Raw genomic sequence first — 24486 nt, forward strand, 5'->3', positions numbered from 1 at the left:
TTGCCACTAAGTTGTTGCTCCGATTGGGCCGGTTGAGCTCATCCGAGTGAATATTATGGAATTTTTCCGACTTGTGTCCGCAGGGATGGTGGCGGTGGGCGGGAGGAGAAGGTTTCTTCAGCTCTGGGGCAGAGGATGGTCCCATCCGGGCAGGTTTCTGCTTCAACTCCTGGCTCCGTCCCGGCGGTCCATGCTTGCGGCCGGGATGAGCCCGCGATCCGGCTTTGAGCCTGGTGGCGCCGGAGCACTTGGAAGCTGGGAGGTTTTGGAGGGAGGGGGAGCTGAATCCTGAGCTTTCCCGGAGCGCGTCGCGGGGATTCGGGGCAAGGAAGCGGAATTAAGGGTCGGCGAGCGAGCGACTCGCTTTGCTGCCGCCCCGATCCATGCGGGAACGTAGCAGGGGATGGATAAGGGTTGCTCAGTCCGGTCCCAGCACCGGCGATCGGATCCCAGGATGGGAAACTCTTGGTTTCGAGGCACTCGAGGAGCCGCTCTCCGTACCGGTCCCACTCTCCGCTCTCCGTACCGGTCCCTCTCGGATATGTCTCGGAGCGGACGCGTTCAGGATCTCCTCGGAAGAAATCCGCGCTCCTCTAATTTTTTTTTTTTCCCCTCTTATCTGTGTTTCTCCTAGATTTTTCCGGCAGTCCCCGGCCGCCAACCTTCCCGAGTGCCGGCGCGGTGTTTTCTTGCGAGTGACGCAGCACAATCGGCGAGGGATGGAGAAAACTGTCCCCGCTCTATCGGAGCAACAGCGGGAACGCCGGGGAGACGGAGGCCGAGCCGTGCCGACGGCTCCGGAGCCGAACAAGGAGCCTTTCGCCGCCGTCGAGTGCCCCCAAGGCGAAGAGCGCGGAGCCGCTTTTGTCCGTGATGCGAAAGCGCCTCGGGAAAGCCCGGCTCCGTCTGGGACGGCGGCGGAAGCGGGATCGGAGCCGGCGATGAGCCGAGGCGCCGAGGCGGGCGCCCCGGAGGAGGATCCGGCCGCCTTCCCGCCGCTCACCCGCCGGGAACCCGACGTGGCGCCGGAAGCCCGCGACACGGCAGGTGGGTTCCCGCGTGGATGCCGAGGTCCGTCCCATCCCATTTTCCCCCCCAGTCCCGTTTGATCGGCTTCCCGGGAGCCTCTCGCTCGCCCTTTCCGCGTGCGCTTCCGGAGCTCTCGGAGCGTTGGCCTGGTGGGATCTCCGTGTGGTTTCTCCGGCTCCGTGGTCCCTGCCGAAAGGGCTGGAGAAAAAGCCGGTGTTTCCCGGCTCCTCGTGCTGCCCGGGGCACATGCGGTTTCCAGCGGCCGCGCGTTTGGTTTCTCCGCTTCCGGAGGGATTTTGCCATGAACGTGAGTGCTTGGGAGCCGCGGTGGGAAACGCGGCAGCAGGTAGTGGGGGGAAAACGGGAAAGCGGAAGGAATTGCTGGGCCGGGATCTCCGCTGCGGTGTCCCAGTGTTCAGCACCACAGACAGGGATGCAAAAATCCGACGACAGCGCGAAAATCCCACGGATCTTCCGAGGTCCCTCGCTGCACATGGGGCTACCCGCTCCCGGAGCAGCTTCCCGAAATCCCGGTGGCTTTGGCTGACGCTCCGGCCGGACGCTCGTGCCGCCTTGTTTCGTGGCGCGTCCTCCGGGCCCTCCAACGCGCGGGATTTTGGGGTCGGGATTCCGGCAGGAACGACGCCAGCAGGACTCTCTGTGCCGACGCTCCGGCTTTTGCAGGGAGACGCCGCGCGGCTCCCGCCGTCTCCCGTTTTTCCCCCCAAATTCCCATCCCAAGTATTCGTTTCCTTCCCCTTCTGCAGCAGGGAGCTCTTGCTCCGTGTGTTTGGCTCCGTGCTAGGAGCAGAGACAGGCACCAGCCCGGGAAATCTCCTCCTTCCTAAGATCCTCCTTAATATCCGCTTCCCGCCTTTCTCGGCGGAGACGTTCGTTAGCGCGACAAGCGCCATCGTGTCGACGCCGTCGACATCCTTTCCTGGAGCTTTTCCCATGGGAAAAACCCGTAACGAGCTCCGTGATGGATAGCGGGGCGGACCGGGATCTCGGCACGCTGCCGGTCTCCGAAAGCATCCGCCGGCGGAGACCTTCCGGCCTCCCTGCTTTGCTGGGTTGTTTTTCCCGCTCTGGGCAGCGTGGCGGGATCCTGGTGGGATGTCGGAGGCGGGCGAGCCGTACCCGGAGCCGCTCCGGCGGGCGCTCGGCTCGCACCGGAGCAGCCGCGCGGCACCGACTTCCTTCCTGCCGCCGGCACCCGGTTCCTCTTCCCGTCTCACCGCGGGGCGCGTTGCCGCCCGGCACGGGCCTTCCTCCCTCGGCATCCTCGGCAGCGTGCCGGGAAGAGCCTTCCTCGGCACCACAGCTCGAGGTCCGGGCTCGGCTTCGCTCTGCCGGCGCCGCATCCCGATGCCGCCGGTTTGCCGGAGCTGCTTTGCAAGGCAAATCCCGTTTCGGTATCGCTGGCGGCCACGGGAACCTCACCGAAATCCCCTCGGCGCTTCCTTCCCCGGAGACGCGGCGCTGCTCCGACTCGGTGCTGCCCGGCGCCGGCTGCATCCAATGTCCCGCCGGTAATGTCCGTGCGGGAACTGACCTCCTTTTCCCGCTTTTCCTCCGCTCCCGGCGAGGACTTGGCCAGCGGCGAGTTTATTTGCACCCTTAATTAAGGGGAGCAGGATGAGCGGGAGCAGGATGAGCGGGAGCGGGAGCAGCTGCCGAATTTTGGGCTCCGGCCGTTTCCCGCGGCAAGTTTACCGGTGGCGGCGTTCCGGCGCAAACCTTATCCGCCGGCGCTTTGCAGGGAAGAGCCAGTCCCGCTCTTATCCGCCTCGGTGGGGAAGGGCGACGGTGCATCCCCGTCGGCTCGCGGGGTTGTTTCATCCCCAGTGTCGGGGGGAAAAAGCCTGGGAAAAGGAAGATTTAAAGGTCGGGTGCAGCGGGGGATCCCGCGGGAAGTTTAGGGATCGCAGCCTGGCGCCTCGGCAGGATGTTTTAGTGCTCCGTGGTTTTCCTCCCGGCTGCTGGAAACCGGAGAGGGGGGAATCTCATTCCAGCAGAGGAATATGCCGGCCGCGGAAGCCTCGCCGCTCCGTCGGAGGCGATTCCACCTTTGCGGGAAGCGCGGGTCTCGGGATTCCCGTGAGCGGCGCCGCTTGGCTCCGGCGTGCCCGGGAAAAAACGGATGGCGCAGGCAGAGAAACGTAGCCTGGAGCCGTGCAAAAATCTCCCAGCGCTGGAGGCGCGCGGGAGAGGGCCCGGAGCCAGGAGCCGGCGCGAAGCCGGAGGCGGCTTTGGCAGCTGCTGCAAGGTGGTGGTTTTGTTTTGTTTTTTTTTTTTTGGGATTCGGGCAAAGTCCGTGCTCGTCGCGGAGAGGTCGGCAAGCGGCGGGCAGCCGGATCGCCGGCTCCGCGTCTCCGGCCGGCGGCTGCTTTCGGAGGGGAGGTTCCCCGCTGCGCCCGGCTTTGGGCTTTGCCGGAAAAAGGAGCTCGTTTCTGCAGGGAGCTCGCTCCCTCCGGAGCGGCGAGTCCGGCGAGACTCCGAGCGGGACTCAGTGGCCGGTTGCTGCCGGCTCTTTTCGAGGCGACGCGCTCCGGATGCCTGGAGCCAGGAATGGCGCTGCCTTTTTTTTTTTCCCCCTCTCCGTCTCCTCTTGCCCAAGCTCCCGGCTCCGTCGGCTCATCCGCGTCGAGCTAATTCCCCGCGCCGGCGGATCGCGGGAGGAAAAGCAGCCGCACGGCTGGAAACCCCCCTCCTGGGACTCCTGGAGGATGGTGGAGCGGGAAAGGAGCCGGAGGAGCTTTAGGAATTGCCAAGTAGTCCTTGCCTGGGTGCCAGCTCGATGGGAAGTGGCCGAAGGAGCCGGGATGAGGCTCCGGAGTGGATGCAGCCCAAAGCCCGCTGGTGGGGGCTTGTTCCCGGCGGAGCGCTCGGGCAGCTGCCTCCTTGTGCCAGGCTGAGCTTGGAGCCAGTGCAGAGCGGCAGAGGCACCTGGGAATTCCCATCCTCTGGAGACACCCACTGGATCACTCCCCGCCGGAGCCCTTCCCGCGTCCCCAAGCGGCTGGATGCGCTGCCTGTAAGCGAGCGGAGTGGGAATCCCCCCCTCATCCCTGGGCTTGGGGCCGGCTCGATGCCGCTTCCGATGGGAACCTTTCCCACGTCTTCCCGCAGCCTTGACTCCCTTCCCTGCTTCTCGCCAGGGCGTTCGGAGCCGCAGCCGGCTTTCGGCCGGGATTTGCCAGGCCGCTGGGCTCGGGAAGGGGGCTCCTGAAGCAATCGGGATAGTTAGTGGGTGTAATCCAAGTTTTCCGGCCGCAAAGCGGCTGGCGCCGCTCTCGTCCTCGGCCCTTTCGTGCCCGGCTTTCCCGCGGGAACGGCGCTCGGCGCCGCCCCGGAGGTCTGAATCCCAAAGCGGTTTTATCTCCGCGCTGCATTTTTAACAGCTCCCCGCCGGCTTGCCGGAGGGCAGGGAAGTTTTATCGGCCCCGACGCGGGATGCGGAGCGGAGGAAACCCCCCCCCTTCCTTCTCCTCCTCCTCCTCCTCCCTCCGGAGGCATCGGAGCGGGTATCGGAGCGGGTATGGCCGGAGGGCAGGCGGAGCTGGCGGTGGGGGCTCGGAGCGGGCGGCCGGAGCGTTTGCCCGGAGGTGAGCGATGCCGGAGGCGGGCGCCGGGAGCGGGAGCACCCGGCCACGCGTCGTGGGGTGGCACCTTGGGGCGGCAGGGGACAGCGCCTGCTCCCGTCCCGTCCGTCCCCCTCCGTCTCCGCCACCCCGGCCGGCGCGGGATCGTGCTGCGTTTGGGAGCGCCGCAGCGGTTCGCGGTGCCGCCGGGTCCCCCGAGGTGGGGACGTCGTGCTCTGGGGGTGTCACAGCAGGTGGTGCCACCAGGTCCCCAGTGCAGGGACGTTCTGTTATGGAGGTGTCATAGCAGTGTGTGGTGCCACCAGGTTCCCGATGCAGGGACATCCTGCTCTGGGGGTGTCACCAGGTCCCCAACGTAGGGATGTTCTGTTCTGGGGGTGTCACAGCAGGTGGTGCCACCAGGTCCCCAGTGCAGGGACGTTCTGTTATAGAGGTGTCATAGCAGTGTGTGGTGCCACCACGTCCCCGATGCAGGGATGTTCTGCTCTGGGGGAGCCACCAGGTCCCCAATGCAGGGACGTTCTGTTCTGGGGGTGTCACAGCAGGTGGTGCCACCAGGTCCCCAATGCAAGGACGTTCTGTTCTGGGGGTGTCACAGCAGTGTGTGGTGTCACCAGGTCCCCGATGCAAGGTCGTCCTGCTTTGGGGGTGTCACCAGGTCCCTGATGCAGGGATGTTCTGTTGTGGGGGTGTCACAGCAGTGTGTGGTGCCACCAGGTCCCTGACGTGGGGATGTTCTGTTCTGGGGGTGCCACCAGGTCCCCAATGCAGGGATGTTCTGTTGTGGGGGTGTCACAGCAGTGTGTGGTGCCACCAGGTCCCTGATGCAGGGATGTTCTGTTCTGGGGGTGCCACCAGGTCCCCAATGCAGGGATGTCCCACTCTGGGGGTGTCACAGCAGTGTGTGGTGCCACCAGGTCCCTGATGCAGGGATGTCCCGCTCTAGGGGTGCCACCAGGTGCTCGATGTGGGGACGTCCCGCTGTGACGCAGACATCTCCTCCTCTGTGGATGTCCGCCTCAGTGCGCGGTGCCGCGAGGTCCCCGGCGTGGCTCGTCCTGCTCCGTGGTCCCCATTGCAGGGGTGTTGGCCAACGGGGACGCCGCGGTGGCAAAGCCGTGGGCTGGAAGTGTCGCCGGAGAGGGCGGTGGTGTTGCCTCCGAGGTTGCCCAACTTCGGTCGCTTGGGTTGGTCTTTGCAACCAAGAACTCGCTCAGGACACAGCCGGCCGTCGTCTACGTGGACATCGCTTGAAATTGGGGTGAAAACATCCGGAACAGTGCGTTTTGGGGACGATGTGGGAGCCAGGACCGGAAATGAGATTGGGAAGAGCTTGGAGGGAGTCGAATAAGCAGCACAAGACCGGGACAAATATTTGGGGGACGGGAAGAACGGGGTCGGGACCTGGCACAAGGGGACGTCAAGCCACCTGGCAGAAAGTTCGATTTTGGGGCTAAATCGCCCCTTTGCAGCCTGGCGGAAGCAGCAGCTCTCGCGCTCCGGTTGAAAAAGGTCATTTTTATCCCCAAATCACTTTAGTGACCTGCACCGGGCAGCCCGGCAGGAGCTCGAAAGCGCGGGATCCGCACGGCTTTGGCATCCCGGAGTCGTGTCGTGTGCCGACAGCGGTGAAACCCCAGTGCCGCGTCGCTTATTCCCGTTTCAGATGTTTTTTGCGGCAATTTTGCTCGCTTGTTGCAGCAGGGAAGTCTCGCGCTCCGTTTAATTTTGGGGGTCGTTTCTCCCCGCGCTTGGGAAGAGCGGAAGGCAGGTTTCCTTTTAGGACGGGAGCGAGCGGATAAATGCACCGTGTCTTTTTGGGAGGCCCTGCGAAAGGCCCGGCTGAATACCAGATCCGTGTGGGATTGGGGTTTCTAGGCACGGCGGGAAGAGGAGGAAACAACCCCCCCAAAATCCTCCCGCGTGGGGGACCTGGTCCATCGAGGTCTCCAAAGGATGCTCGGGGTAGTGATGGGCACCGAGGCAGCTTGGAAAGCCGGGGGGAAAAAAAAAAGCAACTCCGGGAGAGGGGGAAAAACTTCCCGTTCGGGAAGACGAAGCAGCCGCCGTGGAGAGGAGGCAGGGGAGGCGCTCGCGGCGTCTCCGTTTAATTTATACGGGTCTGACAGCGCGGACAATACCGGAGATGGACTGCGTGCGGCAGGGGCTGCGGCTCGGCCTTTGTGCCACCTCCGTTGGCTTTTTGTTCCTCCACCTTTTTTTTTTTCCTTCTTTTTCCTCCCTGTTTTAATCCCTTCTTCCGGGTCCCCTCTCCATCCCTCTTCCCTTCCCCCCTTCTTCAACTGGCACAAATCGCCATCCCGGACTGAGAGTGATTCCTCCCTCCAAGCCCCGTCGAGGCGCTTGCTCTTCGAGTCGACGGCGTTCCTGGGAAAAGCCGAGCCCGCCGCTCGGAGATCCCATCCCCGGCTCCATCGTCCGCGCGCTGTTGCTTTTGGGTTTGTTTTTCATTATTTATTTTTTTTCCCCACTTTCTTTCTGCCACTGGAATGAAGCTCAAGAGCCCACTCGAGCCCGGAGTCGAGCCCCAAAGCGGACGCTCGGAGCCGTGTTTGCCTGGGATAGGCTGGGGCGGCGTAGGGGCATCCCGCTGTTTTAGGGAGAGAGCCGGGACTGAAGGTCTCAGCCTGCCTTCGGAAAGGTCTGTGTCCTGCGCGGGCTGGTCCGTGCCCATCCGACACGGTCCCTGAGGCGTAAAATTATCCCCTTTCCTCTTCTAAAGCAATCCCGAGCCATGGCTTGGTTTTCCCTGCGGAGCGCTCCCCTCCTCGGGCAAATTCCCACCGCTGCAAAGGGAAACCCGGCGAAGTTTGGGAGAAAGCCTGCGGGCTCGGAAAAATCTTCCATCCCAGCCTCCGAGATGCCAAAGCTGAACTCGTCGGACACGGCCGGAGCTTCCCCGCGGACGAGGGAGCCGCGGGAAACGTAAGGAGCCGCAGGGATGGAGTGAGGCGCCGGGTGGCCGCGCGGGGACGGTGCCTCAAAGCGCCCGAATTTTGGACCGCTCTTCCGGGCACTGGTGAGGAATCGCCGCGGCTCGATCCGGCTGCCGATGCGCCCTGGCTTCTCATCCGGCTCGATCCATCCCGTCCAGGGCATTGCTTTTACCCCAAAACCTGCCCGGCTCCGCTGTTCTTCCCATGCCGCAGGGAAAAGTCGGAGTATCCTCTTGGCCCGCAAGGATGGGAGCGAGGTGAGCAGGAAGGGGAGCAAAGGTGGTTTTCGTTAGGAAGAGCAAAGTCTGCTTGGCGCTTAAATTGCTCGGCTTCCTCGGAGCGGCCGGCGATAAGGAAGAAACGGTTGGAAAAAGCGGCAGCGCTTCATGCAAGTGGCATCCAGGGTGCGGTGGCAGCTCTGCCGTACGTTGGAAAGCGATAAATCATGCCGGCGCGGGAACGGGAGCCGCGGGCCGGAGCAGCGGCGCAGTGGCACCCAAGCTGGCTCCGCGGCACCCGCTGGGGGTGTCGGCTTGGATGCGGCATCGCGGCCACTCCGTTGGGTACAGAAGAGTCAAGACGGGGTTGCGTCCAGCTCAAAGATTGGATGCGAGCTGGTTTGCCGTGCAAAGACGAGAGACTTCCCAGGTAGTCCGTGGATGCAAAACGTTGCAAAATTCCCATGAAATTCCACCTGGCAGCGCTGATCCAAACGGATCTACCACCCCCCCACCCCCCAAAAAAGGAAAAATTGCCGTTTTCAAGCAGTGTTGTGCAAGTTTGCGTGAATTGCTGAAAAGCGTCTGCACCCACAAGGGCACCCGGCTACTGGGGACAGGGCGACTGGAGAAAGGGAGATGATGGAGAGAGACCATCGGAGAAGGTGAAGGACGCGTGACCTGCAATGCCGGTCGCTCAGAGCCTGTGATAGGCACCTCCAATGGAGCGCAAAACTCGGAGCACCGCTCCAGAGGCATGCACCGGACGGCAGTGTGCTATCGCGGCCGTGCTTGGTGGTTGTGGTTCAACACTCGGCTCCGGGGAAGGTAGACCTTCCTGCGCACATGCCGGAGATGGAGAACTTGCATGCGGAAATTGCGCAAAATTACCGTTTTTTCGCTGCAGCTGAAGGAACGTCCGATTCTTGCTTGCTTTGCACTTGCTGGTGTCCCCCGTCCCTGAGCAGGTCACCGATGTCTGGTTTTTGGGGTGTAGCGTGGTTTCCATTCGTTTCCAACAGCTGTGCGCGGTGCAGAGAAATGGAAAAAGGAAACTGTGTTTGAGGCTTGCACAAAGGTCTCTAACGAACTGCTGTTTCTGAAGAGCAATTACCGCTGTTGCTCAACTGTTGGTCACATCCGTGTCCCTGTCTTGGTCTAAGCTACCCTGGCCTGGAGGTAGTACAACCCATGCCCAGAGAGCTCGTTTGGAAACCCCAGTGCCCAGGTAATGAAACCAAAGACACGGAGATATTAGTGTAGCCTTGGTTGCGTGGTTGCTTGGGGAAGGGGTGTAGGAATCTGCGGGAAATGTGTTCCTGGAGGAACTACTCCTCCAGGAACAGCTGAGCTCTTCCACCCAAAGCTACCTCTGTCGAGCCCTTGCTGCCATCTCAAGCGTTTTGCTGCTAAATCTCGGGCTCGTCAACGTGCTCGTCTCCACGAGCGGCTGTTGCACCTGAGCGGTTTTTCTGTTAAGCTGGTTTCTTGGAGGGAGGTTTGCTACACTCAGCAGAGCAACGGTTAAATGTTAAACCAGACTGAGTTGGAAGGAATCGCGGACGGGGTCGGTGCACGTTGTGATGCCGGCAAAAAGCACGGCGATTCATTGCACGCCCTCCTCTTTGGAAAAGAGCATTTGCTTGCACGTGAACATGACCGAATTCATCCAGGTCCTTGAAGTCATCTGGTAGGAAGACGTTAATGTGTTTTACAAGCCGATGGTGCAGCCGATTCACGCAACGTGACCTCGGCACGGTTATTTCTGTGGTGAAGCAGCAGCCGTGCTGGTGGCAGACCTTGCATATGAAGGCAAACGTGGAAAGAGAGGAGACATGGGGCTGGATGGTGTTTAAGATCAGAAGGGTGCGTTGAATCACCGTGGTCCTCTACGGAGTCCACATCCTTAAACTCTCCCTTGAAAGAAGACTTGATGGCTTGAATTCTTCATCGCCGAGTATGTGTGTGCAGGTCTTAAAATGCTGCTGTTTGTCCTATGTCTTCCCCATTTGCTGTTGCTCTGGAGATCATCCAGCCAACTCTCCTTGGAGGTAGGAACTTCCAGCCGAGAGGCAGGAGGAACCAGTCGGAGCAGCTAGAAAACAAAATTAAAGGCCGAGGAGGCCAAAATACTCTCAGCCCTTGCAACGCCAGGGACTGTCCTAGGGGAGATGTGTGTTTAGGTGGAGAGATAAGGTGTCACGTTGCTGTTGTGGTCTTAATTGGAAAGCATTGGAACTATTTTTAGGAGCACGTTGGGGAAAACAAAGTCATTTTTGCCGGGTGGATCCCCACGTGAACCGCTCCGGTGTTGGAAGCAGTCTTGGTTCGATCTCGGGCCAGTTGCCCTCTTGCTCTGGACATGTGGCAGCAAGGTGGAAGAGCCCTGGGAGATGAGAAAGCAGAGAGATCCAGCCACCTCCAGACCTTTTCTCTGAGCTGAACAGCTTGAGTTTTCCCGTCCTAAGGCATGTTTGCCAACTCCTGGGCCACTTTTATGGCCCTCCCTTGAACTCCTTCCAGGAAAGATAGGAAAGTCATGAGATAGACACCCGAACGAGGTGCAGCTCTTGATAATCTCTTGCAAGGCAGTCCCTCACGTCTACATCCGTTGACTGTTAGTCTTCTCCGAGTTTTTCTGTATGGGTGAGGGGCTATGCTGACCCCCTAAAGCATGGGGTGGTTGTCTCCCAACGTTATCTCCTAGCTTGCTGCTGCAAGCTCATGTTAGGCTGAGTTTAAACTTATCGGATTTCAACCACTCTTAACTGGAGGCTTGAGCTCACAGTCCCATAACCTCCCTCACTAATTACTGCTCCCTCAGCCTCGTAGCCTGCGAGTGTTGCCAGGAAAGATGTCATGTTGTTGCCTAGCAAATAAATAATTGGATACTTGAGTCCAAGACAACAGCCAGGGTTTAGCCTGGGACGCGGAGCCTAGTTGATAACCCTAAAGTTGCACAGAAAAACGTGCGTCCTTCTAACGAAGGGGTAACAAAACCTTCAGCTGTGAATGTCTTCCTGAAGGCGTTTGGGGTTGGTGGCTATCTGAGCGTGCCTTGGGCAAGCGTCAAGATCAGGATTCGGCATCAGAGCAAGGGCGGGATTGAGCATGGTGACATCCTCGTGAGATGGGAAGGCGGGTTGCGCCGTGACCCTCAAGCATCGCCACCAAGAGAGCAGGGCAAGCGTCGATCGAACGTTTGCTCAGTGCTTGTGGTCTTTGGTAACCCGGAAATTGGGGCTAAATGCGCAAAAACTTGCGGCGACCCCGCTGTGGCAAGGAGGACGTCCATGCCATGCTCTCCTCCCGTGGCTCAGCAGCACCGGGTACAGCCGGGCTCTTCCTCCGCATGGAGAGAAGAGGTTTTGCCCCCGTGGTTGGTAGCGCTTCTCCAAGCTGAGCACCTGCCGTGCCAGTCTTCTGGCGTCTATAAATAGCCGCCCGAATCCAGCACCCCAGAGCAGCCTCTCTCCATTGCGCCGTCGCTCGTGTTAACCAGGCCACGCTTTAAAAATAAGCTGGGGCCGTTGTGGGAAGAGCCGTGGAGTCTCCTGCTGCCTCTCAAACTAGGACACGTCCTGCTCCCTCGCCCAAGGGGACAGCGACGGGAGCCTGCGCCGTCGTTCCCCTCCTGCCGGGGAGCTGCCGTTGGGAGGTATTTCCGGATGGGAAAGGGGCCGTGGCCGTAGCTTGGTGGCTGGGTGCAAACTCCAAGGCTGGAGCATCCACTTTGCTGTGCAGAATCAGGTTCTCGGGTTGAGCAAGGCTCCTGCTCCCATGTAAATCCCACGTGGCACGGATGCGCGGGGCCCGTTGTGCGTGCACGGGTGGCTTGAACATGGATTGACTGAGTCGTGTGCCATGGGGGAGTCTCCACACCCTGGGGTGTCCCCCTTGGCCACGGCCGTTGTCTCCTTGACCATGGCCATTGGCCCCTTGGCCATGTTCAACGTGGTCTCCTGCCCCATCCAGGCTGCCAGATGCCTGGAAAACCCAAGCAAGCGGCCAAAGTCCATTTTCCAAATATGAGGGGTGTTAAAAATTGTCCAAGGGCACGTGAGGAGTAAGAGGTTGTGGCAATGAGCTATTTTGCAGGAGCAGAACCTGCAACGCTGCTGCATCAGGCTGGGGACGGAGACACCATAACCTTCTCCTGAACCCAGCAGAAACGGGGCTGACGCTTCGGCACGAAGCCCCGTCAATCCTTTCCGCCGTTTGCCGTTGATGAGAAAACCGAAGTCTTGCTTGCGCTGTGCCTCGCTCGTGCTTCGTGGCGACTCTCGGGGGGAAAATAGCTGCTGCGAGACGCATGTGTCTCGCCGCAGGAGCAAGGCACTGCGTGGTGTCCTTGCTGGAGGAGATGTGGTGGTAACGGAGCGTTTATCCCCTTTGGGCTTGTCCCTAGGGTGCAATGCAGAGTTGTCGGGTTTGTCCTTTTTTGTAACTGTGTTATCTGGCGCATTACTGGAGTTCTGGGCTGTTTGCATGGCCAGAATCGTCCTTTTTTTTCCTTTTTCTCCCACAAATTGGGACCATGTGTATCTGTAGGCAACACCTTCTGGGGCTTGGCCTTCAAAAATTCACAAGTAGCAAAAAAGGCTGGTCTAAGGACGAAGGAGGCTGGGAAAGCATTTCTTCCCCGATTTGTACCCTCCGGTGGAGCAGGGTAGGAGGAACTGTTGGGTGAGGGCAACTTGCCCCAGCTCGTCTGCAGGTCTCCCAGCAGGATAACACGTCGCAGCACCCTCCGGGATGGTCGGAGACAACAGACAGCGCCCAGATACGTGAATGAGTTGCAACCGGGCAGAAATAGTTAACGTAGAGTTAACGCCGAGCCCCCCCCCGGCTCTTCTTGTAGGACGTTCCAGTGGAGAAGGGATCTCGGCAGCCTTTCGGGTCTCCTCTTGGTTCCTCCTCCTCCTCGCCGCGGGAGCCTGACGCTCTTCTGGCACCCAGCACACGAGGCGAGACGCTGCCAGATGAGGCCATGCTGCATTTTATATATATATATTTTTTTTCCTCTCTGTGCCATGATAACCTGGAGCCGTTTTGCGATGCCAATGCTTGGCACCTCGGCGGTGCCAGGGCAGCCTGGAGGGACCTGCGGCGAGCCAAGGAACGGGTCCAACCTCCCAGCTCGACTCGGCAAAGCCCGCGGGGATGAAACCTCGCTCGGCCATCGACCTCGGAGGTCCAGAGAGGAAAGATTTAACGGGGGCGAAGAGATGCAAAGGGAGCCGGAGAGACCCGGAGCGCAACGGGACGGGAATCTGAATTGCCTGCATTCATCGCCGGTAAAACACTGCCACTTTTATGGGAGCAGCCCATGCGCCGCGATCTGCTGGCGACTTAATAGAGATGGATCCAAACAAGATGAGCTTGCAACAGAGGCTGGATGAGTTTCAAGCAGCTTGGAGAGAAAATGCTCTTTCATTCGACGCTGGATGTGTCCTCTGCTGACGAGGAAAGTTTCTGCCGCGCGTCACATAAATCTTGCTTAAAGCTGGATGGAGCAGCGCAAGGTCCAGAGGATCAACTTGCTCCGATCCCTGATAACTCTTTAATGGAAAAATTAAGGGTTTTTTTTTTTTGCAACAGCCAGCTAGGAATCAAGGCCGAAAAAGCTCAATTTTGGCTCTCATCCACAGGTAAAAGACCTGAAGTGTTGTCGCTGGGGCTGATGCTGAGAGGTGGCAACCGTGGTCCAAGCACGCCGGAGGCGGCAGCAGCATCTTCCTCCCTTGCTCGATGCGGCTCCTCCCGGCCGCGGTATCGGCGCCGGGTGTCTGCCCCTGCCGCGTGGTCCGAGCCCGGTATTCCCCCCCGGGAGCCTCGGCTATCCCACCAGAGGCAGAGCTCACAGGAGCCTCGAGCAGCCAGAGTCGCGCTTCCTGCTCCCGCGGGAAGTCCGTGCGCCGCTGAGCCTGGGAACAGCCCTTGGCAATCGGGCTCATACCGCAGCCTTATTTTTTTTTAGGGAAATGCAAGCCGAAGCTTTGCTCCCTATTGCCTGGAGCTTCACGGGCGTTCCTGGCATCCGCATCCTCTCCCGCGCCGGATCTCAAAGGGGCAGCGGTGCATCCCCTTGCTCCGGACTCCCTGCAAAAAAAAAAAACCCCAAGGGACCGAGCGTCCCGGGGGGGGAAAAAGAGCTCGGAAAACCTGAGCGCGACCGCGAACGGGCTGGAAAGGAGAGCGCGGCTCCTCGCTGGGAAAGTGTCGGGTTCCCTCTCGGCCGTGCCAAGCCAAACAAGCCGTGCTGTTTGTCCGCTCGCGGCAGAAGAGCCGCTCGGGTGTTTTTTTTTCTCGTTTCCCCCCCTCCTGGCTCCGCGGTCGCCCGTCCTCACACCTGTTTCGCTTTCGGTTGATCTCGCGCGGGACCGAACCGAGGGGAGCCAGTGCGGCGGCGGCGGCACCCCCCCGGCCCCGGCGTGCACGGGCTTTCCGGGAGGAACTGGGGATTTTTTTTATTTTTATTTATTTATTTTTTTTCCCCAACCTCTTTAGACTTGCAGATGGCTGAAGGTTTTCCAGCAGGGAGCAGCTGCCTGCGGAGCCAGTTGAGGCTGCTGACAACAGGCTGGTTTTTCTTAGCTGCCTCTCGCAGGCCTTTTTAAGAAGCCGTCCGTGCGCCGCAGGTTGCAAACCACAGTTAGGTGTTGGTGTTTTTTTGGTGTTTTTTTTTTTTCTTTTTTCCTCCTTAACCACACCGTCGGTGACTCACAGCTCCCGTGCGATCAGCTCTTGCAGCAAGTCCTCCACTGTCCGGCTCGCGAGCTTCCAGCCCGCAGCAGTTGCCTTCCCTTCCGCTCCGTGAAATTTTTATCCCCGTCTCCCGATTTCTGGGGTCGCCTGGCTCTTCCTTCGCAATACCCCCGATCCTTTTCCAGCTGGATGCTGTCACCTGACTTCTCCCCGGGGCATCGGTGGACGTCTGTTTTTTTTAACGCAACCTTCGAGGTCAGGAGCTTGCATGGGAAACTGCTGGTGGTTCTCCAGGAAACTCCATCTAGCCCGAAGCTTTCGTTTTAGTGCTATTCCTCGACGATTTCTTCTCGGTTTAGTCTTTGCACCCGCAGCCGGTTTGCTCCTCAGCATCCTCTCCTCCGGATTTTGTCCTCGATCCGTGGGGCTTTTCCACTGCCGAGATGCTGCTCCTCTACCTTGCGTAGATCGATCCCGCTCATTAGTCTGCAAAGCTGATTTTTTTTTTTTTTTTATTACAAGCCTCCGTACGAGATGGTGAGTCTGGCCGGTCTGGGGACCCTCGGAGGGCCCTGGGGCTCGCGGGATCGGCTCGTTTTGGCCCAAACGGCATGCAAGGGTGCGGCCCTTCCTGCAGGCAGCCGGCGCGTCCTCTTCTGGCTCCGCTCTTTGGCTCGCGAACCTGCAGGTTGGCCTCTTCCTCGGAAAAGAAACAGCGTTGCTGCGCAGCCGTTTTCGGAGGAGAAAGCGCCCAAACGGGTGAGCCGGTCCGCGACGCGGGAGCGCCGGGTTTTTAACCTCCTTTCCTGGCTGCCCTCGAGCACCGAGCTCCCGGCCGCTCGCCGTCCCTGCGAAGCCGCAGGCGGTCGGGCGCAGCTTGGCCTCGGCAGCGCCCTGCGTCCAGATGTTTATCCGAGTCTCGCGAAACCGTGGCGGCTCCCGCTGACCAGAAACAGCCCGGGGAGTCGAGCCAACGTGCAGAGATGTGTCATGCTTCCTACGTTCCTGGCTCGCAGCGGCGCGTGTGGGGCTTCCTGAGCTCTCGCTCCGACGCTGGCCCGAGCGTGCCGGCCGCTGCTTTTTCCGCAGGCTCCGTGCTGAACCCTGGGATTGCTTCCCGCAGGAGGGCTCCGGCACGAAAATTTGGGTCTCCGTCTAAACTGCAGAGGGAGATGGGCTGCTCTTGCCACTGAGCCAAACGCGGGGATCTTCTCGGATGACAGAGATGAGCTCGTGCATGGAGGACGGAGCATTTCTGCACGTCCCGTTTGGGTTGTTGCTCTTCTTGGCGCACCGGCGCTGCAAGGGAAGAGGAGCTTCGGTGCCGTTCGACGCCAAACCTCCGTGGCGGAGGATGGAGAAACACCATCGCCCATGCCGAGAAGTGGCGCCACGGCTCTGCTTTCGTCACAGGGCCGCTGTAGTGCCTGGGGGACCGCGAGACGACACAGTGGTCCCTTCCCAAGAGGTTTGAGCGGGTGTTTGTACAGTCGTGCAACAGGCGCTGATCTGCCCGAACCAGCAAGAGCTGCTGGAGGGAGCGTGCCCAGACACAGCCAAGCACCGTGCCAGGATGCCGGGCCCACGTTTCAAGGGCAAGATTTAAGCTTGGGTGTAACAGCAATGGCAGAAAATCCCGTATGGCAACAGCCGAGCAAACGAGGGCCGCAGGTACAGCTGGTGGCATCCGGAGCCCTGTCCGGCCAGTAGAGACACGACCAACTTGGAAAAATGGAGCCATAGGCGTCTTGTTGGCCGCTTTTGCAGGTCCGTAGTGGTTTGGTCACCCTTGATGCCCAAGGAGGACACTGGAGGGGGACGGAGGTGGCTCATGCACAGCCAGGTCGCCAATGCCAGCATGAAACTTGGGCAATCCAGCGGTCACTTGCTGGTGGAGCAGGCCCATCCAGTGCCCTCCCCTTGCCGTTCCCCACCACCTCCAGCCATTGGAGACTGCTTCCCGAGCCGGCGTCACCTTTGCGACCGCTCGAGCGAGAGCAAGTTGGGGTAGTGGAGATGGGATACACCGGGCTGCTGCTGCGGATGGAGGGTGGAGGGATCTGCTCATCCCCATGCGCATGGTAGGAAGCGGGGCCCCGAGCGAACCGTCGTGGGGGCTGATGTGGGATATGGGGTCTACAGCATCTGGGCAGGGTGAAAGCAAATCTTTTCTCGCGATCTAGCAGCCGAGCGGTGGGAGAGGGGACCAGGGTGGGATCCTCTCTGCAAGGCCGTGGTGACATGACTCGGAGGCAAGAGCTGGAGGCTGAGCTGGTGCTCAGCCCACGAGCCGTTGCCTGCCCGAGAGCCCGTCCGTCAGGAAACACGGGTGCTGCAGCTTGAGTGGTTGCTTCAAGGTTTCCTTGCGCCTGTTGAGACCCGTGGCGCGTTGCTGGCCAAAGGGCAATGCGCGGCCCAGAGCCAAATGTTGGCCTTCATAACTTTGTACCACGGGTAGCGTCCGAGCGGTTGTCCTTGCTCAGTGGCCGGTGGTTGTTTCAACCTCTTCCAGGAACACCAGGACTGGAACGTTGTTGCTGTGGTTGTGCCTATCGGTCCTGATTGCTGGGCTCCGGTGCGGTCTCTCTTATCGAGAGCTCTCTGAGCTCTGGATTTAGTGGGATCAGGATGTTGTGTCTGTCCAGGGCTTCTGGCTGTCTTGGTGTCTCCCATGGTTTTTCTGCAAGCCCCATGGGGCCGGGAGGAGAGCTAGTCCCTGCCCCTTTTGGCATATGCAGATTCATGGTCTCACTGGGCTCCAGCTGCCAGATCCTTCGTAGATCCCCAGCTCTTTTCCATGCTGCCATTTTGCATGATGCTCCCAAGCTCATGGGGCTTCCCGAGCAGGGAGATCATTTAGGAGATGGGAACAAGGCTGGATTTTTTTTGCTCCCCGAATCAGCCACGGGCCAGAGCTGAAGCCCTAAGAAGAAGGGCAGGAGACTTTGGCCCGCTCGGCACAAGGTTCACTTTTCAACATGGCACGGCATTTTCCTAGGAGTTGGGAGGCCAAAACATGACCTCATGGTGATAAAACCAGGCAGGAGAGATCTGAGCTTGCCTCCCAGTCCTTGGCAGCACCCTGTAGCTACCTCTTGAAGTTCAGTTGAGTAACGCTTGTTGGGTGATGGTTCGGTTGTCTGCACCCCGGGAGATACGGGGAGCAGGCAAAGAGCAGCAAATGCAAAGCCTTGATGAAGCTGGTTGAGGTGCTTCTCTGTTTAGCGTTGAAGTCTTTTCCCAAGAAAGAGGTGTAGAAACAGAGGTTTCTGACCTATTCCTCTGGCAGCCAACATGGGAAGAGACATGGAGAAATCAGGCAAACCTTGGCAAACCTTGCAAGATTTACCCAAAGGAAGGAGAAAACAGCCCCAGCAGGGCAACATGGGGCAGTGGTGGTGGCCGTGTTTGTTCTCAGATCCTCAGCTGCGACATAGCCTTTCCACGGGCTTGGTGAGACATGATAAAAAGGAGCCACAGCCCCAACCTGCAGTCCTGGTCGCTCCTGTCTGCCTTGGTCCTTGCTTTTGAGTCCGCTCTGGGCCAAGCGGCCACGTCCTGCCCCAGTCGGCTCCTCCCAGGCCAGAGGGTTAAAATGGGCAGCTCTGAAAAGTGCCGTGTTCATCCCACCGCGATGAGCCGATCCCCTCGCACGTGAACCCACAACGTTCATCTCCTAGAACTAGAGCAAGCGTGTTGGCGTACGAGCGTGTCTCTGCTCCGATCTTCATGGCCTGCGGTCGCTCAGCCCCTTTGCAGAGTCTTTCCCTGCCCGTGCAAAGTCCAGCGGGCAGAAGTATTGGCATTTGTATGGCGGTTGCACAACCCTGGGGCTTTGCAGCCCTTAAACGCGTGAACTTCCATCACCCTATGCTTGCAGAGGTATGGTTAGAAGGCGCAGAGGGACCCGTGTTGCTCCCCTGTCCTCTCCTGGGGACAACAGACCTAGATGCAGCATTGCAATGTCGAGGCAACGGCCCCAGCTTCGTCAGCAGCCAACTAAGCCCGAGTCAGATGAGACGCGATGTGCTGCCAGCACGCTGTGCTTTGAAGAGCTCCCGTCCTCAAGGTCACCTGCCTGCGGGCTTAGGAGCGTCCTTAAATACTGCCCTGACCTGCCACAGCACAAAGGAGACGGAAATGTGCCTCATCGCCTTCTGCAAATGGCTGAGAGCTTTCATCGGCGCCGGGCTGGGAGCTGCGCTTGGCTTACAAAAAAAAAAAAAGGACCGCGAGCGTTTCCACGTTCAGGAGGCAACGTGAAGTTCACGTCTCCGGCCAAGTCCTGCTGCTGGGCCAGCTCCTCATCTGTATTCAGTAGCACGAGCAAAATCTTCAACTTGCTTTTGGCAAGCACCAGCGAAAGGAGAGAGCGATCGTCTCGTCCGGCTCCAGGGAGAGACTGGAGCAATTCAAGGTTTGGATGCTTGTATGAGACCGTGGGTGAAATGACTTCTGCTGCAGGAACGCGTTTGGGAGCAGGGCAGCAGTCGCAGGATGGGGCAGCAGCGTCTTCTCTGGCAGTTTTGGGGGACTTGGGGCAGAAATAGCATCCAAGGGCTCAAATCCGGGTTGTCCAAGCAACTCTGAGCTTCCTTCCAGAGGCTCTCAGTGGAAACAGGGACGCTGGGGTCTTGCAAGTGCTGCCGGGACTCTCTCAGCCTCTGTTTCTTCTCCTGCAAGGCGGAAAGCGCTGATGCATCTTGCAATGCTTGCAATAGGTCTGCCTTCACGTTGGGATTGCAGGTCCTGTTGGAGAGGGAACAGCCACCGCCAAACTGGCGGTTGCGCCCTTTGCAGGATCGCGGCGTTTCGGCTCTCGTTACCTGCTCCTAGCCCGCTTGCATGGGAACGTCGGGATCACTGTGCTGGCGAGCCAGTGGGCAAAGTGCTGACGGCGCGTTTGCTGCCGAACGCTGCTTGTTTGCACTGCAAACACCAGCCCAGCCCAGCTCGGGGAGGGAACGGCCGCAGCTCCGCGAGCACAACCGCCACCGTCTTGGAGAGCTCTGCCGCTCTGAGCTTGCTTTTCCCGCGCTTGCATCGGGGGTGGCCGCGTGCTGAAGGGAAACCGGCGTGGGCTTTGGTGCGTGGGCCGCGGACGGGTTGGGGAGCGTGTTTGCAGATGGCCTGGAGCGTGGGAAATGAAGGTTCGAGCTCCTGCTCCGCTGTGTTTCCAGCGAGTCTTTTGGGAGTAGGATGTGATTTTTTTTTTTTTTTATTTTTTTTTTAGAGAAGGGTAAAATGGGCTGTGAGCTGAATTGCTCTGCTGGTGGCTGGAGAAAACCTGGCCTTTCGGCTCTCCCATAGCCATGGACAGCTGATGTTTCCAGTGCAGGGATCCTCATTGCACTGGGAATAAATCAAAGCCTGTGCTGTCCTACACGGCACAAATCCCTATGGTTGGGTTGACTTGTAGCATGTGGGTGACTGCTGCGTTGCACTGCGCAAAAGGCCTCCGTAACCTTTGCGTCATCGGGACGCAGCGTTTTCCTCCTTCCATTTGCGGCCCCAGCAAGCGTTAATCCCACTGGGTGGGCCAATCTGCTGCTTTTTCGGTCCCATGGGATCCTGTCGTACGTTTGGCTGCAAAAGGGCCACACGTGAAACCAGTTTTTTCCAAGCTATTTACAGTGCAGAAGTAGTAGCAGCTGCAAGCGCCAATGAGCAATTCTTCCGGTACCTTTTGCTCTCAAATTAAACGCCAGAGATTAAAGAATTAGCCTGAGTAGGAGCTAGTCTTTAATTCCAGAGCTAAATCATGCCTTGCGACATCTCGCATTACTCAGAAGATGATGCAATAACTCACCCCTTGCCTAATACGTTGCTCAAATGGCAGGGTACCTCCGCCTGGCTGCGGAGGAGCTAAAATACATCTCTTGCCTTTTCTTCCGTTCATTTTGGGTAGCCAGGAAAATGCAATGCCTCGGAGAACATGTGTAGGCTCAGGACAGGCTTTTTGGAGATCATCAGCTGGTTTGGGGGGGGCTCTTGGAAGCCCTCGAACCGCTCAGCGAAGTGGCATTGCAAATTCCCATCCATAGACTAACTTTGCCTAATTTTTGATTTCTGAAGAGTATGGTTTGGGTCTAAACCGAGTCTTCGCTCTTTGGAAGAGCCTGTTTCTCTCCCTTGAGACCAGCTCGTCCTTGGGCCAGTGTCCTTTGGAAGTGTCGGTTTTCTCTCCAGCGACTGCAACCCAGTTGCCTCGCGTAGATTCGGGACCTGCTGGAGGGCTGAAGTGGGGGCTGAGTCTCCCACCCCACCCCGTGTCCCTGAGATAGGAGCTGGAGACACTGAAGGCACATGGAGGTCAGGTAGGCTTCCTCCCTCTCTTGTGTTCATGGAGGAGCGTATGAAGGAAACCTCCTTCTGTTATATTTGGGGGGAAGATTCTTATGTGGTTGAAGAGCTTTTGATGTTTAGGAAATAATTTAATAATAATGCATTTTAGAGGGTTTTTTAATCTTCGCTCCTTTGCGCTCTTTTAGACTGTTGCTAGACACCTCTTTGGGAGCTGGGTAGAAACCTTTCAGCAGAATATAGTTTCTTGGTCAAATTCTTCAGAAAAGAGGATTTCTCCCTGTTTCTAGCTGGCGTAGGGTCTTGATGGAAACCACCACCCATCAAAACTGCTTTTTGCTTAAGACTCTTGGATTTGTTTGTTGTTAAATTTTAGAATCGCAGAATAACTGAGGTTGGAGGGGGCCTCCAGAGGTCTTTAGCCCATCTCTGTGCTCAAAGCACAACCAACTTCCAAGTTACGTTGAGTTGCTTAAGCCCCATCCAGTTGGGTTTGGAGGATCTCCAAGGATGGAGATCGCCCACATCTCTGGCCTGTTCCGCTCTTGCAGGGAGGAATTTCCCGTGTTGTAACTTGTCTCGTCCTCTCGTTGCACGCCTTCAAGAGGAGTCTGGCTCCGTTTTTCTCTACGCTCTCCCATCCGTAGCTGTAGACAGCCCCTTCGCTCTCTCATCTTGAAGCCCCGTTCCCTCAGTCTGTCTTCATATGCTGTGTCCTCCCATCCCTGACCATCGTGGTGGCCTTCGCTGGACTCCCTCCAGCGTATCGATGGCTCTGCAACCTCCTGGCAGTTGCTAAAAAGCCCAGCTACCGTTTGTCGTGTCATGGCGTGGCCGTCGTTAGTCTTAAAATACATACTGGAGGGCGTAAACAGAGACCCTTTGCATAGGAAGCATCTGTTGTTCGAAAGAGCCACGACTTCTTATGTTTCAGAAAAAGAGGAACTCCCCTGAGTTGCATCGTGAGCTATCGGGGCCACCAGCCATGCAACCGGGGGGGGTCTCCGCGTGGTGCATCTCCACGCAAGAGCTAAGTGGCATGACGTTTCTCCAAGCTCTTTCAAGCACCTGGTGCCATCATCCCTGCTGAGATTGGAAGCGACTTTTAAAGTCGTTAGGGATTTTTTTCCCAAGTTTTCCCGCATGGTCTCGTCGGCTGGCTGAGACGCCCCTTCTCCTCTTGCTTTGCAAACTCTTTGCGCCCGGGAGCTGCAGCTAAGTTGGCCCAACTGAGCTGACAGGCGGTAGGGGTGTGTGTGTGTGTGTCTGCCTGTTCCAGTATTTCCCAGGGTGGCTGTGAAGGATTAGACAAAATCGTTGCACTGGGATATGCGATGGTGCCTCTTGGGCGTGCCGTTAACCTCTGCTTATCAACCCTGCACGTGACAGCCTTGACAAGCCGGAGCTCTTTCAGCTCTTCTAGAGGTGCCAGTATTTCTCAATCGGCGACCTTTGAAACGCGTTATATAAGTAGCCGTCGCCGAATGCATCTAGAACCGAGTCCACCGCCTCTAGGAGGACTCCTGGGCTCCGCGTAGCGCCTCCCGCGCTCGGAAACGCGAGGACTTTCCCTTATCTCGGGGCTCGGTGTGTGTTTTGGCCACCGCTTTGCTTGCAAGCTCATGTGATGTCTTGATTTTGAAAGTGTCTTGGTGTCCTGGCTGGTCTGCTTTAACTCTTGGGATATGGAAAAATGGAGAGGGGAGACCCACGGCGCTGGGACGAGGGCATTTTACCTCTCGGCGAGACCGTGAACTCAAAACCGAATGCAGATTAGCGGCACCGCTCTCTCTTGGGAGAAGCTGTATCTACGCTCTTGTGGTTAGAGGAGCAATCCTTGCTGGATTACCATAGAGGGTAAATTCGAGCCTGCTAAGTCCAAGACATTCAACTCTCTCATCTCTTACTGTTTCCAAGAAACCAGGATTTGCAGGGAGTGCAGCTACGTGCTCATCAGGAGAAAGATAAATCACTGCATGTTTTCCTCTAAAGGAGACAGTTTCTAAAAATAGGAGCCATGCTGGAGCTCTGGAGAACAAAAGAGCTCCTGGAAGGCTCCTGCCACCGTCCTTTCTCCGCGATCTGCACCCTCTGCCCCTCCTTCCTCCGTCGTCCCTCTCCCCGTCGCTCAGCCACGCGCTCCGTGTTTTTGGAAAGATTTCAAATCCGCCACTTTGGGAGCGTTGTGTTTTGCAGGCAACAGCTCCCATCCCTTCCCCCTGGCATGCCAGACCAGGCTGCTTGGTGACTCAGGCTTTCCTGAATGAACGTGGCCCTGTCTAGCATGACCTCGACAGCTTGGCCCTGCATCTCTCCGGCCTTTTCCAAAATGCCTTTGAAGCCAAGAGGAGCCAGGAACGCTGTCCTGCCAAAGCCACGTTTCCAGGCCAGGTTTTGATGATGCTATGACGGCGATGGAGGGTAACCCTGGTGTTTTGTCCCATCCCAGCTCTGTGCCTAGATGAAAGAGCTCAAAATCCACCACCTTGTTGCAACAAGACCTACAACTTGGAGATGCTCAGCCTTAAAAGTCTCACCTTAAATGTGTCCAGAGCCTAAAATGTTGGAAGGGCTGAAAACCTGCTTGGACTCTTCATGTTCCTCCTCTGCTTGTGGGGCAGGTCCTGCCCTGCTTTGCCCATCTCCAGAACCAACACGGTGGCCTGAACCCTGTGTTGCTCAGGCCACCGTGCTTGACTTGAGGGTTTTTATGGCATATAACCAGCAGCCCCTAAAATAAATGCAAACTGTGAGCAGATGCATCCATCAGGGAGAGGATGGCAAGGCCAACTAGAGGTCAGGGTTGGGCAGTTTGGGCTATAAGGGCTCTCATGGGCTGAGCCCACAGGCTGTTCTAGCAAAACCTGGCTCCTTGGCCATATGTCCCCAAGGGTGAGTCCCAGGCAGTTGTGGGGCAGCCCATGACCCAAGATGATGCCAGGAGCAGGGACGTGGGACAGATCCTTGTCCCAGCAAGAAGCTTTCTCACTCGGGGCTGGGCTGCAAGAAGCAGCTGCGCCGCAGCTTCCCCAAGCTCCTGGCCTCATTTGCAATAATGAGCGAGTCCCCGTTTTCCATCCACGTGGCTGGACCAGGATGGGGGAGCTCTGCACGGGCGTGAGCGACGGCAGAGCCGTGAGGAGCGAGGCTCATGTGTCCTGCTCCGAGCTCAGCCTTGGCTGACCGAGTTTGCCCCGGGGCCGACTCTTACAAGTAAGACCTGGGCCAGGTAGGTTCGATCGATGCGTCTTCATTGCTGATGTCCGGATGGAGCCGCAGACTTTCCTCCCTCCTATTTTTGATGCGTCTGGCTGTGATATAGCTTGGTAGACCCTGCAGACGGGCTTTGCAGGAGGCATTTGCCTGCCTGTCCTCTCTGGCTGGGACACAACCCCGTCTTGCATCTTCTTGCGAGCAGGGTTGGAGGTGGTTGACCTAGCTCAGGAGCCATCCTGGTGGTTCACCCACCACCAGCGCGAAGCAGAGCTCCTCTGAGCTCCCGGCATGCACGTGGGCATCTGGAGAAAGCCACCAGCACCTTCGCGCACCAGTCCAAGGGCAGGGAGGCACGGGGGATGCTTGTGAGCCCCACGTGTAGAACCCGTGGGAACCGCTCTCCTTCGCAGGGTGGACAAAGCCAACTGCTGTCCGGCCGCTTGGCCGCGG

At 58.4% G+C, this 24486-nt stretch overlaps 1 protein-coding gene across 1 annotated transcript in view; it reads left to right on the forward strand.

Annotated features, from left to right (window-relative positions):
* The first annotated feature begins 642 nt into the window (after window positions 1-642).
* WIZ (WIZ zinc finger) overlaps window positions 643-24486 on the forward strand; it is a 49409-nt gene continuing 25565 nt past the window's right edge. The window contains 1 exon segment of the mRNA XM_067314731.1: window positions 643-1047. Coding sequence (XP_067170832.1) covers window positions 720-1047 — 328 coding nt within the window. The 5' untranslated portion in view covers window positions 643-719.

Source organism: Apteryx mantelli, chromosome 36 (genome assembly GCF_036417845.1).
Source record: "Apteryx mantelli isolate bAptMan1 chromosome 36, bAptMan1.hap1, whole genome shotgun sequence".
Taxonomy (NCBI): domain Eukaryota; kingdom Metazoa; phylum Chordata; class Aves; order Apterygiformes; family Apterygidae; genus Apteryx; species Apteryx mantelli.